This window comes from Diorhabda sublineata, chromosome 8 (genome assembly GCF_026230105.1).
Source record: "Diorhabda sublineata isolate icDioSubl1.1 chromosome 8, icDioSubl1.1, whole genome shotgun sequence".
Lineage (NCBI taxonomy): Eukaryota > Metazoa > Arthropoda > Insecta > Coleoptera > Chrysomelidae > Diorhabda > Diorhabda sublineata.
In genome coordinates, this window is record NC_079481.1 from 20,904,911 (window position 1) to 20,923,704 (window position 18,794).

The window sequence follows — 18,794 nt, forward strand, 5'->3', positions numbered from 1 at the left end:
ATATGAGGTCAATTTACATATATAAATAATCTATATTTACAAAAATAAACACATACATACTACGTAATATTGACCATAACTATAATACGAAGACAAAAATTAGTTCTAATGTACAAACTATGAGATCGAATAAGTCTCTCAGTTAAAGATGTCATTACTATTTTGCAGCAAAATTATGTAATTACTTGCCTAAAATGTTTAAAAATTATTAATTCTGTAGACTTCATAAATTTCATTAATTAAGGGGAAGAAAGTGGAAAAAATAATTCCCAATATTAATGCTGTTAGGTTTTTATTTATTTACCTAATACATTTTAGATAAGTACTTAAATGAACAAAAGATAATGCCATTCGCAACATTTAGTTTTGATGGGATTAGATTTTGTATTATTTAGAATTGATTATATATCATAGTTATAACATTCCTAAATGTTAAAGGGCCGACGTTTTCTTTCCTTCCTTTTCATTGTTCTCTTTAAACTTCAAATTATTGTAAAATAAAAATGAGTGAATATTGTACATTGAAATAATTTGTAATGTTTTTGGCAAATAAACATTATTATTATTATTAATGTAAAAAAAACATTGCAATTTTTCTTCCTCATATTGTTATTTATGGTGATAAGATCACTTAGTTCCAAGAAATTAATATTAGCTTTGTTTGAAGTAAATATCCTGAGCATGTTTTGTCATCAGATTCATGACAGTTTGAAATTGTGCGTTCTCGATGCTAATAAAACACGTTCGGGATTTAAAATACTGTAATCGTGGAGCACAGATTCCTAATTTCGAACATATTCTGAATACGCCCAATGTTTCTTCTGACGAGGGTAAGGATTTTCAATCCGCCGTATGTGCGTAGTTCTGAAATGCCAACATTATAAGGGTTCTAAATAGAGCTAAAGAGGGCAAATAGCCATGCTATTTGATTTGATATGTAAACTTTTTGAACATTTTAAATTGAATACTATTAAATTAATACTCAATATTGGTCGCTAGCGAAATTTAAATTTTTTCATTTTAGGTAAGGTATGATAAAAGAAATAAAGATCCCAAGCCAATTCGATTATTTATAAAATTAAAAAGATTTACTTATACAATATAATAATAATATTTATTACATCTGTACAGTTCGATGGGTAATGTATTCTTAAAATCTAATATTCTTGTTTAAAAATGAGGAATTATATTATATATTTGTTTAGGAGAGTCCATATAATATCATACAATAGTATGTTTGCATGGACTGTAAAAATCCTGAATCATAGAATAAATAATAATATAGATTAAAATACAATGAACAGACAAGATAATCTTATATTTAATATATACATTATATGGGGAGGGTTACAATCACAAAACTGTTTTATCTTAATGATAATAAGCTTATAGTCTATAGTATTGTATCGTGATATTAGAATGAAGTCTTTGCCAGCTAGATTATGAACTTTTTCATAGTGGGAATATAGAAAAATTAAACACCAAAAGAACTAACTTTAATATGTTCCAAGCTATCGAATACTTATGTATTCATCGTCTGGTAATGAAATAATAGTCAAGTACAATAAAAAAATGTATAAAAGTATAACAATAATAATTTGCATCGGTTTTAAATTATGTTATTTCTTCTAAAAACTATTTAATTCATGGATTTCAAAAATCAATATGCAAATAAACGCTTGATGTAAAATTACTTTTTTTAAGACAGTTAAAAATTTTACTTTTCGACTACATTCAGCCTTCATCCAAACATCAACAAAACTATATAAAGCAGGTCTGAGAAGTAAGCAATTCATTTATTATATACATCATCAAAAACAGAAGGAACTATCTACTCTATTTCCATGTACACTCTTTTCCCTTCTAGTCTTACAGTTTATGTCACAACAAGATTGAACCTTCTTTAAACCTCAAACTTGAACTCTAAAAACACAAATGTACTTACAAATATCAATAATAAATCTTTGGATAATTAATAATTAGTAAGATGAATATTATAGATTTTATTATTATTATATGGCTAGTTTTGAATTCAAATTATAATTTCAGATGTTCATAAATCGAAGATAGATATGTTCCAACATGTGTTCAAATTATCTACCGCGGATAATGAATATAAAACAGTGAAAGTATCAATATTTTCATTGAAATAGAAAAATAAAAAACCCAAACACCTGTGATTTGTTTTAAATAAATCAACGATTTTCGATTTTTTTAAGGTTTACCCAGAATATAAGTCAGTAAAATTAGCAAGAGAAGTGGATGTGATTTAACTGAAATAATCACTTTAATCTACAATATTCATATGAAAAAACTAACTTTACTGTATTTCCTTAAAAAAATATTAAATTAAGAATATCACATCTTAATATTTTACTTCTTTGCTACCAACTTAAAATATCATAATCAACAGAATATAAAATTATGTAGTTTCTTGATTAAAATTTTCTGGTACAACTTTGGCAACTTTTCTTGGTTCTTTAACAAATGTTTTTGAGCACTGCATATCTGTCCAGCTGATTGGAATCATTGGATGACCATGTTCGGAATGAGCAATTACTACACCTAATTCATTTTCTGCTGTAGATAATTGATAATTGTGGGCTTCTGTTATTGGTAACTGAAAATAAAAACATAAATTTAAACAATTGAATAATTTAACCCTTTTTCATTACAATTTTGTCAGTAGAATCTATTTTTTAAATTAAACTGTTCCAAATGACTTACACTACTACCTATTTATAAACCCACATGTGAACTCAAATTTTTAAATTTTATACATGGTTAAGATCTGTTTTTTACTAGAGGAAAGATATACAGTATAGCTCGAAATAAACAGTACTGAACTTGTGATTATTTTATTGTTTTAAGAAATACATATTATTGACATTTCATTATATGTTCTAAAAGTGCTCCTTCTTGCTCAAGACAGACATCAGTTTCTCGTCAACATTTTTTAATTCATTAAAATTTGTTTGAACCTCTGTTGATTAAGTGTGACTAATCTATCACTCTCCTCAATAAAGTAAAGACACAATGATTTTGTGTCCCAAAAGTGCACACTAGACACCCACTTTTGCACTATGCAAAGGAACTTTTTGAACCTCGTCTGGTTTAATGAAGCCCAGAAATTGATTAGTAAATATGACAATTTACATGGACCGACAAATGAAAATATGCTTTGTCTGAAAACTATAAATTTGCAAGAATTGAGTATTTTCATGCAGGAACATAAAAATTCTGGCGAAATATACCACTCTACTGCCATAATCTTAAGGATCTAATTGTTGATGTACTGGAGTCACATACGCACCCAGATCCTTTAGAATTCTTTGGAAGGAAGATCTTGTTATGGTTGTTGTTGTTGTCAACTGTCCTGGAAGGCTCATGGAATTTTTCATTGGAACAATACATTACATGTATTTCTGAATTTTTCAATAACCTCTTAAGTTACATCATTACTTGGAAAACGTTTATTAAACTGTTGTGTGAATTGAGAAACAGATACTCTTCCTCCTCTACACTTAACAACATTTCTAATAGTTAGGCCCTACTAATTGTTTAAGGTCTATACTAGTTAACTAGGGTATAACAGCATGCACATAAGGACATTTATGTTTCATTTTTAGTACTGTTTATTTCAGGCTATACTGTATTTACTATTAATTTTTAACAGTTGAAATTAACTACTTATAAAGAATTCAAACCTAAATATATTATTATAGAATAGGAAAGTATACTCATACACCTTGTTGAGTGGTTTTTGTGATACCTGTGTTAATTTTATGCTCATGTAACTAAAATTTCTCATTTACTTACTACTCTAGCTAAAATGATGTCTCCAGGTCTGACACTTTTGTAAATTTCTACTTTGTCCTTCTCGGTTGCTCTCACATCTTCTCTTCTCAGTATGGCTCTTAAAGGTCGCCTCAATACTGCGTCTCCTACACATTTTATGAAACACTTCGCATATTGTTGAGTAATAACTGAAACTTGAGCTGTTACTATGTCACCTTGTGCTGGAACAACCGTTTGTTCTCCACTAGTATGAACTTCCACAATCTTTACACCTACAAATGTTTTACAAAAACAAGTTATTCACACAAATATTTTAGAGAAATATTTTTTGAAGTATTAGAATATTTTAATGTCTAACCATCTTTTTCAATAATGTCAACATATCCTGCAAGTTGTGAATAAATATATCCTTGTCTTTCATAAGTTCCTTGGCCAGATGTGTATACTTTGCCACAAAGGCATAATCTTTGCCCAGGAAGGCATATCAAGGGCTCTGTCATTTTTCTAAAAAATAATTATTAAATCGATGACTACTCAAAATTTAATAAATGTAAGGTTATATCTGGTGGTTCAGTGTTGGTTCTTCTTCTATTTTAGTATAAACATTGACTTGTCGCTATGCAGCTTTAAGACCTACTATTGGTTCAGAATCTTTTCCATATTATTCCATTTCAATTTTATCACATTATAATTATTAATGCTTTCTGCCATATATTAAAAAATATTTAATTCCTACATATTAAATGAGTAGCTTTAATGCAACTGAGTAATAATGATTGCCTATGGAAGTAGAGATTAATTTTAATAATTGTTACGTTGATGGAACATATAAGTATTTCAATGTAAATTAAAATTTGATGATATACTCTTAACTACTGTGAGTAATCGCCTTTGTTCTTGTCCTACATATAAACTTATTTCAATTAAAAATCAAATTTATTTGAGATTATAATATCTACGGGGATGGCTCATTAGTGTGTGAAAGTGCAATAACTTACTTAAGATAAACTATACAAAAATTTTTTAATAAAAGTTGTTTTATTTGTACAGATACACATTTATAAAATATTTTGTTGTATACAGGGTGCTCAGTCTAATCGTGACAATATGAACTAAAGTTTTTTTAAATAGGACACCCTATTTAAGCGTAAAATTCTGCATCCAGCCCTGTCTTTTCTTTTCCCATAAATTGTGACGTTGCCAAGTTGGAGAGAAAAATATGAAGATTTGACGAAAATTGGTGCACTATAAATGTTGCCTAGTAAATGTTATTAGTGAGAAGTAACTAAACTCATTTGGTAAGTACGAAGGTAAAGGATGGCTGAAATGTCTGAACAGAGTAGAAGTTTCTTTTGGGATTAGGGGTGTTTTTTAGATAAGCATTAATTCAGGATATTTCAATTAGCAAGAACTTCATTTTTTTAAATGGCACATCCAGTATATTTTTTTATCAACTTACAAAACTATTTTATCCCTTCAAATTATGTCTGATAATGTACACTCTAAAATTGACTGTTTTTAAGAAAATTCCATTTTTAGTTTACGATTTAAAAATATTCACATTTCTAACAAGTAAACACTGAAAATGACGTTAAAAATACTTCTAGTTTTTATTACAAAATCAAACCAGTAATTTTATACCTTTAAAAATTGTAATAAAATGAATAGGGTATCTACAAAACTAAATTAAGCAGACATCCTGTATACATCAAAATATTTTAACAATGTGTATCTGTGCAAATATAACAACACTTCCACACACTAATGGGTCACCCTGAATATAAAGGAGAAAGAAAAATAAAATGGATTGTAAGTCCTCTGATTTTAGTATGGAATTTGCCATCCAGGTCAATTTCTGTTGGCAACATTGATCGTACTTTCAAAGCTGGGTATTTAAATATGTATTTTTATAATGCCGGTCATCAAATTGCGAAAGTGTTACCACATATGTTTTCACTTTGTAAAACCATAATCGGCTTACAAACGTAGATAAAGAGCCCATCATTAAGAAATTGTATAAAGTTATACTTAATATAATAAGCAAAATAATTTCAGTAAAATTAAATACAAAGATGAATTTGTTGTTTCACTGTTTTATTTGTAATTTAAAAACCAGAGTAAAAGTTACATTGCACTTTTTAATTAAAGTTACTCATAGAGCTAAAAAATCTATGGTAGAAAAAGTTGATAAGATTGGTTTTTCTTGTTTGCCACAATATAGATACAATACAGTGGATATTTTATAACAGTAAAATCATACTGGCGAATAAATTTTTTAATTCATAACTATAAATGACAATTTCTTGGAAAATTCTAAAATTGTGACATACCAAGTTTTCCCCTGTGGTCTTCATTTAAAATACACATATTACAATACAATAATTCTAAATCACTAGCATCACAATCATTTTACTCCGAATCACAGTCTTTTAAATTAATTACAAGTCTATTTAAAACTGGTAGGTACATGTTGCTTATATTGGTTTCATTATCAATTCCACAACGTAAGAGGAATATTAATTCGATTGAATTTAAATCACAGCGGTACCAGGGTAATCTTAGAACTATGTGACAATTTTTCTTGGCCATTTCGTTTATAGTATCTTTGGCAATTATTTACTTTTTATGAGCTACTTTTCTATATAATGCTCTTCGACATAGAAATCTTGTTCAGGAAAAAATTCCTGTATATCTGCTTTGGAAGAATATTTAGGGGGTACCCCACACATAACTTCTATAACCTGTTCGTCTCCAATTATAAGCTTTCTGACCGATAAAAAGCTTGAGATCTCGATATATGTATTCTTCAAAGAAGAAAACAGCTACTTACCTGGCTAATGCCTCGACGGATATTGAATTACATCTTGTCTGGACAGTCTGATGTCAATCAACCTTTTTGTTGAAGAACGGCAAAAGAAATTATTTCAGAAGTAAATAGTAGAAACTAATTTTGATACATTTGACACACCTCGTATACCATCAAAATCTCTATTATCGGCAACTACGCTAGCCGTTTCTTGGGGAATGTTTAATTACATGAAACAAATAGCGATGCTCTTTGAAGTTATCATCAGTTCGGGTCTCCAATCCGAACGAGGATTTGTTATATCACTCTGATGAGATGTAATAATGTCGAAACAGGTCAGTGGTTAGAAACCTCTCCCTTATTGTAAAAAAGATATTACAAAGACCAAAATATACATCATCTGCTAATATAAGGGATATTGGAGACCCCATTAGTGTTCAAAAGATTTTTCTTATAATAATAAAAATTACCAACAAATTTTTGGAACATCAGTAGGGTCTTCAATATCCCCTATATTAGCAGATTATGTAATGGATTATATTTTGGACTTTGTAATATCTGTTCTACCTTTCAAATTATTCTTCATTAAAAAGTATGTAGATGATGATCTCTTCCATATAATGAAATCGATAATTTACTATTTTACTTCAAAAGTTTTGATCCCCCTATACGATTCTCTATAGAAAAGGAAAATACTGAAAAATCGTTACCTCTTCTTGACACTAAATTTATTAGAAACGAAGGTAATAAAATTTTAATTGACTGGTATAAGAAACAAATAAGTTCTGGAAGATATATCAATTATCATACATCACATATCCCATACCACCCACGTAACCCTTAGATTAATTTAATCAAATAGATAATAGAACAGAAAATAGAGACCTCAAAATTCATGATCCAATATTTCAACATTACCTTAAAATACAATATCTTTGTATGACACATTTCATTTTCTTCTGTATAACATATCTGACTTTGACATCGTACCGATATCACCTATTTACCATATAAAAAGTCAGTTACTCCTCAACTTTCTGGAATATTTAAACAACACAATAGTACAATAGTACGACAGAATAATAATATTTTTACTAAAATAAAAGATAAAATACCAACCAATAACTTACCTAAGAAAGTATATGAAATCAACAAGAAGCACATTGGTCAGTCGAAAAGGTCACTCATGAATCGGATAACCTCTCACAAAAGCGATAGCAAATTATATTCTGACAGGTCTTCATTAGCGACACATGTCTATCATGAAGTACTTAATTTGAATTATGAATCTGCCAAAGTTTTGACAACTGAGAAAAACTACAAAAAGCGTCCATTTTTAGAAACAACATACATTGCCCAAAATGATAAATGCATTAATAAGAAAACTGATTTAAATAACCCTAGTGTAATTTATTTATATCTTTTAGATTTTGAAACAGCAAATTCTATAAAAGTAATTCAACGCCATCGACAACCAACTAATCTTACCTAACCTATTAAATTCAACTTTACTCATAACGACCCAAACTTTAAAAAAATGAATGTCATTCATAATCGAACCAAAAAATAATCAGCTTCATCCATAACGACCTAGCCTATTAGAATTTGATGTCATTTATTAAATAACCAATCAATATTCAACATCATTCACAACCTAGTCTAATCTAACCTATAAAAATTCAATGTCATTCATAATCTAACCAATTAAAATTAACAATGATTTCTGTAACAACCATAATCAATAACCTTAATAATATTAAGGGTAGGTTATTATTATATTATTTCTATCAAGTGTCGATTATAATATTGATTTTTGAAATTGATGAGATTTTTTAGAAGAAACAACACAATTTAAAATGCCGTAAATGTTATACCTTTATATATATATTTGTATTGTTCTTAACCATAATTTCAGTCCCAAACATCGAATACATGAGTGTGTTATATAAGAGTTAGTACACTTTGGTGTTGGATTTTGCCATAATTCCTCCACGAAAACGCTCTTATTTATACATTATTATTACTTATAACACTTATTAAGTGTTTTCTTCTCTTCTAGATAAAAAATAAGTAGATCACATAATAATTGAAATCCAAGTCATTTTTTGAATTTTAACAATATGGTTCAAGATTTGAATCGTTAACATTGTTTTTCATTTATAATGACAAATGAAATTTTCAACTGTTGTGTTATCTATATTTCTTTCTTAAATCTTTGTTACGTACAAGCGATTTACTCAAAGATTAAAACATTGACCTTTAACCTGAACTATACATAAATAAACTTTCACAAGTACATAAGGATAAAAGTTCATGTAAAAACAACGCGGTTGATTCGCTAGCATTTTTGCAAGAATAACCAGATTTTCGAAACAATGATTATTAAAATTAAAATAATTATGTCATTGTTCTTAAAAAGCAAGAATTCAATCTCCATTGTTTCGGTAAAATAAATTAGGAATTAATTTAAATTTAAAATAGATCACATTTTAGAGCATATTTTTAGAATAGTTTTAAATTTAACCCACCGTGCTTTTCACTAAAACTTTAATGTTGTTACAAATACAGATAAATAAAAATGTAAAGTTTGTACAATTTTTTTTTCAAAATTTCACAGAATAAAATATATATTGGACCACATATTAAATCAAACTTCATATTTTTGAAAACTCTTTTTCTATTGATGTAATGCAATGGATATTCATATCCTTCATTTAATTTTATTTACACAGTAATATGGTGTCAGCTCTATTTTATTTCAATAAGATTATTGCTGTCGTTAATAATTAATAACAGGACCATGACATGGCGAAAATTGCAACATATATTCTTCCTGACACATCAACAAATCAAGATGTGTTTGATTATCTCTTTCAGAATTCTCCCTCAAATTCCATTTGATAAAGTTAAATTAAATTTAAAATTATGCTACTTCTTGAGTTAATTATCTCTATATAATTGTTTACATAAATATTAAAGTAAAGAAATACATTCTCATATACATATATTTATGTAGTCAATTAACCTTAGATACTAGATTTTCTAATATATATCAGAGGTGAACTATATGAATATTAATATATGAAAATTAATTTATGAGTTTATTGTAAAATTTTGTTGAATGGTTAAATATTGTTCAGAAATTTTATAATCGTATCCGCAATTTTTTGTTCAGTGTAAAACTATTTTGACAATTAAACAATTTAATTTGATAGTAATTAGTTGTTAAATTTGAAATAAAGCAGACTGATAAATTCAAAATTCAAAGGTATCTGCTGCAAACAGATTACAGATAAACACTATTATCTCAGCAATTGTAGTAGTCTAAAAGCAATATGCCATACAGCAAGACAATCTCGCATAAGATCAGTACAAGTATCGCACTCAGATGTATCAAGGTGAGAATAAGTGTCAACATTACTAAAACCGTTTAGTAATTACTTCTGAACTTGCATAAAAATTGTGATTTGCAATAACATTATTAAAATAAGAAACACTAAAATAGAGAAAGTAAGTGAACTTGCAAGTCTTTGAGACCGTATCAAAAAAATTTTTTAGAAATTTGTAGTAACTTGGCATTTTGATTTTAATCACTGTGAATTTACCAGTATGAGCAATTTAGTGCCGCTAAATTTTTTCGATACATTTGCGTCGTAATTTCATGACAGATACTTGACAACACTGTAACTGATGCAAAAACCAAAATTGAGGCTCTATGGCGTTCCTCGGAACTTGGATACGCACATCTAAGCTTATCATCTTATCTTTGATTGCAATCGCAGCTTTATCGCCTTAGTGTATTTTTAGTCGAATTTTTCAAGGACTATTACGGTAGGCATGACTAGAACAAAAATGGGGGGCACATCAATTTTTCCAATGCTTTGAGATCTCCTGAACACGATTATGATGGTTTTTCGAATGTCTGTATATATATATATATATATATATATATATATATATATATATATATATATATATATATATATATATATATATATCTGTATATATCTGTTTAAGCTACAATTCTTATTTTCGCCTCTCGAGCAATTGCTATGGGTCCGATTTGGTACAAAATTAGCATACATGGCTTTTTTGGCGGCGGATTGATGTTATTAGAGTTTGGTTGAAAACAAATGAATATTTCGAGGGGTGGCAGTGCAAAAAAAGTGGTTTTTGACCTTTGCTCACCTCTGCAGGTCAAACGAAAAGCGACTGAAAAATGAAATTTCACATGTAGGTTCAATTAGTTGCGAGACGATTTCCTGTCTAAGGTCGAAACTTTCCATCTCCACCCCTCGCCATTTTATGGTCATTTTTGTTATATTTTCTTATTTTTTGGCTAGAAAAAGTTTAACTAGAGGGTTCGAACTTCGCATGCAAGTAGGGGTGATGTTGAAGAATTGTCTTTCTCAAGTTCAAAGTTTTCTTCTTCAGTTCTTCTAGCACAAAACGCCCGAAATCATTTTGATCGTTGTGATTGTTGAACTGGAACGCCTCCTATTTAATGAATAATACGAGTATGATCGTTGCTAGGGTGATTTTTTTTACTTCCCATTTTCGAATTTTCTTGTCATTATGACAATTTTTTCTTTGTTGTCAATTGGAATTGAACAAGAGGGTTCGAGACCACCGGGTCTATTGAAATTATGAATCAGATGATGATTGTTATGCTTTCACAGGTTAAGAAGTGATTATCGTCCACGTTTGCAATCATTATAACAGTTTTTTACAATAACAAATAAAATAAACTATATTAATCGTACTGAAGTGACAAAATGTGTAGTCGAAGTTATGCTCAACAATAAAGTTAATACCGGAAATGTCGGTATCAATTGCCAAGGTCAATAATATAAATAACTCTTCTAGAGGTGTAGTAATAGTATTCACATATGAATTTTAATTAGTAATTTTTTGTATTCCTTATTTTAATATTCACGAACTATAAGATATTTTCACTGATTAAATACTATAAAATGTAAAATATTTTTTGTGAAAATCATAAAAAAACGTCCACTCTATAATTACGCTTGATTTTATGCCAGCCTATGTCGTAATCTACATGCATATTGCATAATTGTATATAGGAAGTACAGTTTTATGTAAGACAAATTATATAATTATTTAAGAAAGTTTCGGCTGATTAATTACAAGAAAATTATTATACACTGATGAAAACGTAATGTGCTTAACGCATCTACTTGACCTAATATAAACTAACAGAAAGAAAACGAAAGTGTTATAAAATGACACGCTCGTACGACGACCCATTCTGTCACAGGTTGTAGTATTCGTGTAAATTATTCATGTATGTATGTAACTGAAATAAAACGGGAAGTGATATGATAGCAAATTTCTATTTTCATCTGAGAATATGTATTTTTATGAAAATTTTGAAAGAAATTTATAAGAAAGTTTGTTGAGAGATAAATAATTAGGGAATTTCATTTCAATCGCATAATATGGATTATTAATAAATAAAACTGATAAAATAGAAATTATTTATTCAGTACCATTTCTATAAATTCTCTTTTTCGTGTATTAGATTCCGTTCCAAGAATTTTTGAATCTTTATTACTGAATTTATGTTTTTTTGATATTTCATGGTTCTTTAACGCAGTGTCTCATTTTTTATCGTATTGAAGACCTTTTAGTCTATGTTCTAAATATTGAGAGGTCTGACCTATGTAGACAGCGTCACAATTAGTACAAGGCACTTCATATATAATATTAGGTCTCTTGATTTTTGGTGTTTTAGATTTCAATTTAGTGAAATATGTTGATATGACTTATACTAATATCATATTTATTGAAATAATTTGATAGTTGTTGGGAAAGTCCTTGTACATATGGTAAGTAAAAATGTTTTATGTTTTGATGTTTCTTTTCAGTTTTGTTTTTAAATTGATTCAAGTATCTGTTTATCCTTTTCTTGAATATGTTATTTATAATATTCTCCGGATAATTATTTTGTTTCAATGCAGTTTTTGCTTTTTGAATAGCTACGCATCTAAATTCAGGATCTGATAGTTGAATAGATCTATCAGCCAAACTTATTATCACTGATCTTTTTTGTATTTGTACAAAAAATATTCATTTTCACGTGGAAATTGTAGTACTTGTTTCAATAAATTATTGTAGCTAAAGTGAGCTTTTTTAATTTAAGTAGAATATTAATTAATTAAAAATCAATAATTATTAATCAAATTCAATTATGTTCCAAGATTGCGCATTCCCTCACTAACAAACAAATAACGAAGCACAGTAAAGAAAATTATGTAAAAAAAAGGTGAGAGAAAACAAAACCACGAATTTATTCAAAGCTTTAGACGTAAACTTTAGATCTGTTATATTCATAATAATGAAGTTCTTGTTTGTTCTTGTGAACTAATAAATAAGAAAAAAATATATAATTTTCCATATTAGTGCGTTTAAAATAGCACTATACACTACGAAATGAATTAGACAAATTGCCTGCTCAGAGAGAAAGAGTCTATTCAATCCCAATGCATCTACACAACTAAATTCGCTCTTAATATGGCTTGTGTTAAACATTTTAAAAAACGATCAGTAGAATGGTAGAGCTATAACATTGAATTAATTAATAAATTGCAAATGATTCCATTGTTTTTTTTAAATTTTTACCGGTTTTAAAATTAATTAATGTGAATTTTAACTTTCGTCCGTCAACCTAACCTTCACTGCTTATCTATATATTTTGTAACATTGACTACTACTTCGTCCATAATTTATTTACAGTTTTTATTTATGCTATTACACCGACTCTTACCACTGACAAATACACATTTATAATTATTTATTACTAATAAATGTTACATGGAAATCATAAAGATATATCAATAGAATAAATGTTTGACTCTTCCAATAAATGAACTGCCAAACAAAGGTAAATTCAAATTACTTCTTTCTACGAAAAGAGATTAAGCCGCACTATGGAATTTGTTTACTTTTGTGTAATGTTTGATAAAACTTTTATGACGTTACCATTTGTTGTTGAACATAACATTTTTTATCATTTTATTGTGAGCATATTTTTTTCATTTCCTACGTGGTCGTCGCTGCAGCAACGATTTAATAAATATGCTTTGCGTCCTTCATTGTTTTTTTCTGCAGAGGGGAAAACGCTTGGTGAAGGATTTTTGGGTCGGTGATGTCTGTCATGTCGGGAGCTTATTCGACAGAAGCCCCTCTGTTAAGGCTCTTTTATACATGCCAGTGTATCAGCCAAGTAAAATGCGCAAGCATCACTAGCAAGCCACTAGCATTCAAATAATGTGTATTGAACAATCACTAATTCTTGTGCATTGGCGAGTGTTCTCATCACACCTCTACTTTTTCATACTAGTAAAGAATAGGGGATCAGAAAACACCAGTGCACTGTGTGAACATACACTAGCACGTTTCTTGCCTTTGATTTGCGGTTCTTGTTAAAATAAAAATAGAGATGAGCGGACATTAACACGAGTGGAATGAAAAACAAATTATTCATTTTATTGAACTTTACATAAATGAGGAATGGTTGTGGAGTGTGATTATAAAAAAGTAACTTCTAGCTTGGTTCTAAAAGAAATTGTATTTCTCATCTCATGTGTGCTTCTTATCGCTGAATATCAGTTGAAACTCATCAAATTTCCCTAGTCCCATTTGTAGATGATTCGTTTTTTTAACGTAATATTATATCCTCTAAAGTGTTGTGTAATTCGGCAATTAAGACCGTTATTAAGTTGTCTAGGCAATTCTCCATAAACTGATTACTTATATTATTATTTCGTATTGAAATTAATACCCTTCATTGACTTCTAAAATTGATCTAAAAAAGGCTATGCTACGTTTAAAGAACCTTAACTGAATTCTCAAGCGAAAAAGGATGCCATGTGTCAATATCAATTGTATTTCTAGAGAAGGCGAGCGAATCTTACTCGGCTGTGTACACTGGCATTTGTAAATGAGCCGTTAGCATTAGTGAGATCTACTCGGAACAACCGTCTGGTATTACTTCGAGCAGGACAGCTACTGATATTGCTTCCATCTTGCTTACGGTCCTCAAGTTTTGTTCACTATCTAGAAGTTTGCTTATTATATTCTCAGGTATAGTAGGACTTGATAAGTTTCCCATTTTTCTTCTTTCTTTCTTCGGCAAAAGAAAAATTAAGAATTGTTTTACCATTAAAAGAACATAGTAAGTTATGATCCAACTTAAAAGCTTCATAAGCTCCATGCTCAACGAGTATGTAGGCTAGATACGGTTCAAATAGTTTCAAGGGTGGTAATTAACGGAAAAAGAAAACAGACACTAGCAACGTCTAGAAGAACGGTCTCACCAAATATACTTGCGTACATAGAACGTAACCTTTGGACTTTAACTACATTTATTTTTTAATTAATGCTCAGATAAAAAAAATAAGATGTTTGGAAGACAATTTGATATGCTTTAATGTGAGTATAAATTTATGAAAACTTATTTCGACTTTCTATGTTTAATATAGTGAACTTAATGAATTAAACAAATTAATCTTTTTTATTATTAACTTAATTATGGTTATTGACAATTATTGCCCTTATAACATTTCTCATATGATTAGTCATAGATCTAATTAAGTAAGCTATTCTTTCTTGAGGGATGTTAAGCCACTCTTCTTCTACTGCAACTATAAGCACTAGGATCGAGCTTGGGGTAGGAAGTCTAGCTCGAATTCTTCTTTTTAGCTCATCTGATAAATGTTCTATTGGATTTGGCGGCGTGCAGTCTTGCATTTTCACGCATAAAGATGAATTCTTCCCCAATGTAGTAGACTTAAGTTACCACATGAATTGCTACAATCTCCTTGATATATCTATAATCTGATAAAATTTTTCTTCCGTGAACACGGTCGCCTCTACGAATGAGCACAGGGTCGATTCATGCTTCTATAGAAATTGCATCCCAGATCATGCAGGAACCACTTTGAAGAGCACTTTGAGCTCAAAGCAGTAATCTGCACATCGCTTTTTTGGTCTTTGGTACAAATAAGAATAGAACAGAACAGACTCCAATTGTACCTACATCCAATTAAGATATTCCTGTGCAAAACGCAGGCGTGCTTGACGATGAGCTAAAGTATGTTTTGGACCAATCGCAGGTGCTTTAGGGGTCAGGTTATTTTCCTGCAGCCTTCGTCTTACTTTCCACTGACTAATAGTCACTCCTCCCACCTCACGGCATTAAAGTGACGATTTCTTAATGTTGTTGAAATAATTAAGCGGTCATTACGAGAAGTTGTAAATCGCCTTCTGCCTGTTCCAGGTCGCCTATGATCCATAACGCTGGCACACTTTTTAAACCGCTGCGCTGGACATATTCAATTGTCCCGCTGACCAAGTCAATTTTCGATTAAAGCGATAACTTGGGCGGCTTTTTTTGGTGTATGCTTCACACTAAGGGTCATTTTACACCAAACGAATCCGAATCAATCAGAATCACTCCGAATCAAGTTGAATCTGATTGACCAAGATTCGGCTTCGAATGCTCCGTTTAAATGTGAAGGGACTCAACATTTCATTTGTTTACCGGTGGCTACGCATATAAATTGATACTCACATTAAACCATATTGAATTGTCTTTCAAACAGAATATTTGTTTTTTGATCTGATGAATAAATAATTTAAGAAAAATATAGTTAAAGTCAAAAGTTTACAGTGGGCCGATTTCTATGCATGCAAGTTTAGTATTCACCTAAGCGACAATGAACAGTTGAAAGCTAGGAATTTTATTTAGAATATTTTGAGATGTGTAAAAAATTTTCAAATAATATATATCGTTATTCATCATTAATGCATTACTTTACCACTTCACAACAGTGACAGTTACTGGATCAATGTGATTTTGTTTCTGAGAAGCGAAAATGCCGAGGGACAATTCGAGCCTGGTTTATTTGTTAATTAATCAGAAGCTATTCCGAGCTTGCTTATATCAATGGGAAATTATGTGAGGCCTGTAATAAAATGGTGTGTTTTTTATGATTGTTTTTTCCTCCCGTTTTGATAAATATTTTCTAGGTTCTCGAATGTTTACAGTTGAGACTTTTTGAAAAAATGCATGTTCTTTCTCTAGATATCAAAAATATAGATATTTTCGGTGACACAACATGTCGGGATGTCGGGAGAGAACTACTCAAGTCAAAATACAAGAAGATTTATGATTAGAGAAAAATTCAATTTCAATTACACTTAGTCGGTAGGTCGTCATCTAATGAACAAGAGTTTGTACAAATATAACCCAGAAAAAACTACTAAATTCTAAATTTTCAAATTTTTTGGAAAAATAAATCAAGAAAAGTGTACTCAATAACAATACAGGAAAAAATTATGTATCTCATATTTCTAGTAATACCGTAAAAGAAGTCAAGATCATAGAGAATCAGTACAATTTATTTTCTTGTGAACGAAATTTCTGATTGTTATACCATATGCGTTGTGACATCAATAATATAATTTAAGCCACGTCGCTAGGAAGTCCATCTGATGCTAGCGTTAGTTTGATGCTGATATTTGTGTTCCCTTCGAAGCATATACTGGATGATTGGTTCTGGAGATAGGCGAGGAATAGCTTAAGAGCTTTTAAGATGGTAAGATCCATCAGCCTTGTCAATACATAGCATCCATTTTCCACATCTGAATCTCGTGATAGTCGCACTATAGCTGGATTTATCGGATCCATATGGAAGAAATCATGTTTCTCCACATTTTTTTCTATAATTACATCAGACCTTTCTATCTCGCGGGACTTGAAAGCAGCTATAGCCTTCCTGTCAGAACCTATTGTAACATCTTTGACCTCTTTAGAGAAGATTTTTCGAGTTAAGCTACATTCCTTCTCCAAAGTGTTTATTTTAATATGTTTACTGGTAGACGGAGTACTTGGATCTAGCGGCGTTAGGTTTAATTTTTTAAAGGTGAGTTGGCAGTGTCTATTTTGGTACCAGTCGGCCACATATATCCTTGAACTGTTCTAAGTAAAACTTCTTTTTTACACCAATTTTGAAATCGGTATACAAACTGTTCTTATTTTCAGCATTGGTACAATGTCACTAGGTCTTGATTTTTCTTTCACGTAAAGTGTAAGCTGATTTGCTTTATATGGAAGCGGAGTCTTTGACACTAACGTAATTCCAATCCTCCTTTGTACGGCTTATATGGTGATTCAGGACCAACAACTATTCAAAAAACAGCTGCTATGCCAAACCAAGGATAGATGCCGTCATTGATAGATGCCGCTAATCTATAATAGAAAAAAAACATCCATGCATTTGAAGCACCAACAAAACCGTTACAACAAATAAACTGATCACCTTTTTTATACTTTTTCAGATTACTATCTAGTTTTTACCAAGGTATCTCATAAATAGTGTCAGTTTTCAGATGTGAAAATTCCTACACCTCAAGTTAAACATTCTGTAACTTATTACGACTAGTCTTTAATTTTATGAAGAGTAAAATTGCTTTACTTTTTTTTAATTATCCTCACTTGGCTTATTGAATTGAAGGAGGTGGGGATAGCACAGCGTTTAATCATTTTATTAGTCGACATTTGATGTTTCTTCATCGTTTGCGCTCAAGTCGTCTATCTTCGCGGGTTATTGAGGTTACAGGGACGTAATAAAAAAAATATTCTGCTCTCGCCGGTTTGGACTACTTTTGACATACACACATCATACATCGTCAATTGAAATCATGAGACAAAATCTATAAAAGTTGTCGAATAGTGCCACACGAATTAATAGATAACTTCGAGTAAAGTTGTGTAGTAGCTCCTACCAAAAGATGATCTTTTTATCAGACATAATATTCTTACGATGAGAAATGGATTTATCTAAACAACTCGAATACGGAAAATAAGTGGTTAGATAAAGGACAGACAAAGGAATTTTAAAGGTTTAGTGTACTTCGAAATAATTCCAGATAAATGCTAAGGTGTATAATGGAAAGCTGATTTGAATGTATGAAGTTTTAGAAAAAATATCCTCCGAATAAGATTAAAAATAAGCATCGCGAACTTATTCAACATTGTTTTTGAATAAAATCCAGATCTTTTGGTACAAGTCTGGTATTGATACACTTTATTCACAAAACATTAAACAAAATATGATGAAAAAAATGTTACCGATTCTATTTATGTGCGCAGTTTAAATGCACC

At 30.1% G+C, this 18,794-nt stretch overlaps 1 protein-coding gene across 1 annotated transcript; it reads right to left on the reverse strand.

Moving 5' to 3' along the window:
* Positions 1–275: 275 nt before the first annotated feature.
* Positions 276–4,398, reverse strand: LOC130447330 (exosome complex component CSL4). The gene is made up of 3 exons (XM_056784095.1): positions 4,157–4,398; positions 3,820–4,070; positions 276–2,620 (listed from the first exon to the last, which is right to left on the reverse strand). The coding sequence occupies exons 1-3, from the start codon at positions 4,296–4,298 to the stop codon at positions 2,423–2,425; spliced, it is 591 nt and encodes a 196-aa protein (XP_056640073.1). The 5' UTR covers positions 4,299–4,398; the 3' UTR covers positions 276–2,422.
* Positions 4,399–18,794: the final 14,396 nt, after the last annotated feature.

Bases quoted from the DNA above. Each gene is read 5' to 3' on its own strand.
- LOC130447330 (XM_056784095.1), bottom strand. From the start codon at position 4,298: ATGACAGAGCCCTTGATATGCCTTCCTGGGCAAAGATTATGCCTTTGT. The intron at 4,071-4,156 runs GTTAGACATTAA...AAACATTTGTAG, and splicing joins TGACATTATTGAAAAAGATG to GTGTAAAGATTGTGGAAGTT. The intron at 2,621-3,819 runs GTAAGTAAATGA...TTTTATTTTCAG, and splicing joins ACATCATTTTAGCTAGAGTA to TTACCAATAACAGAAGCCCA.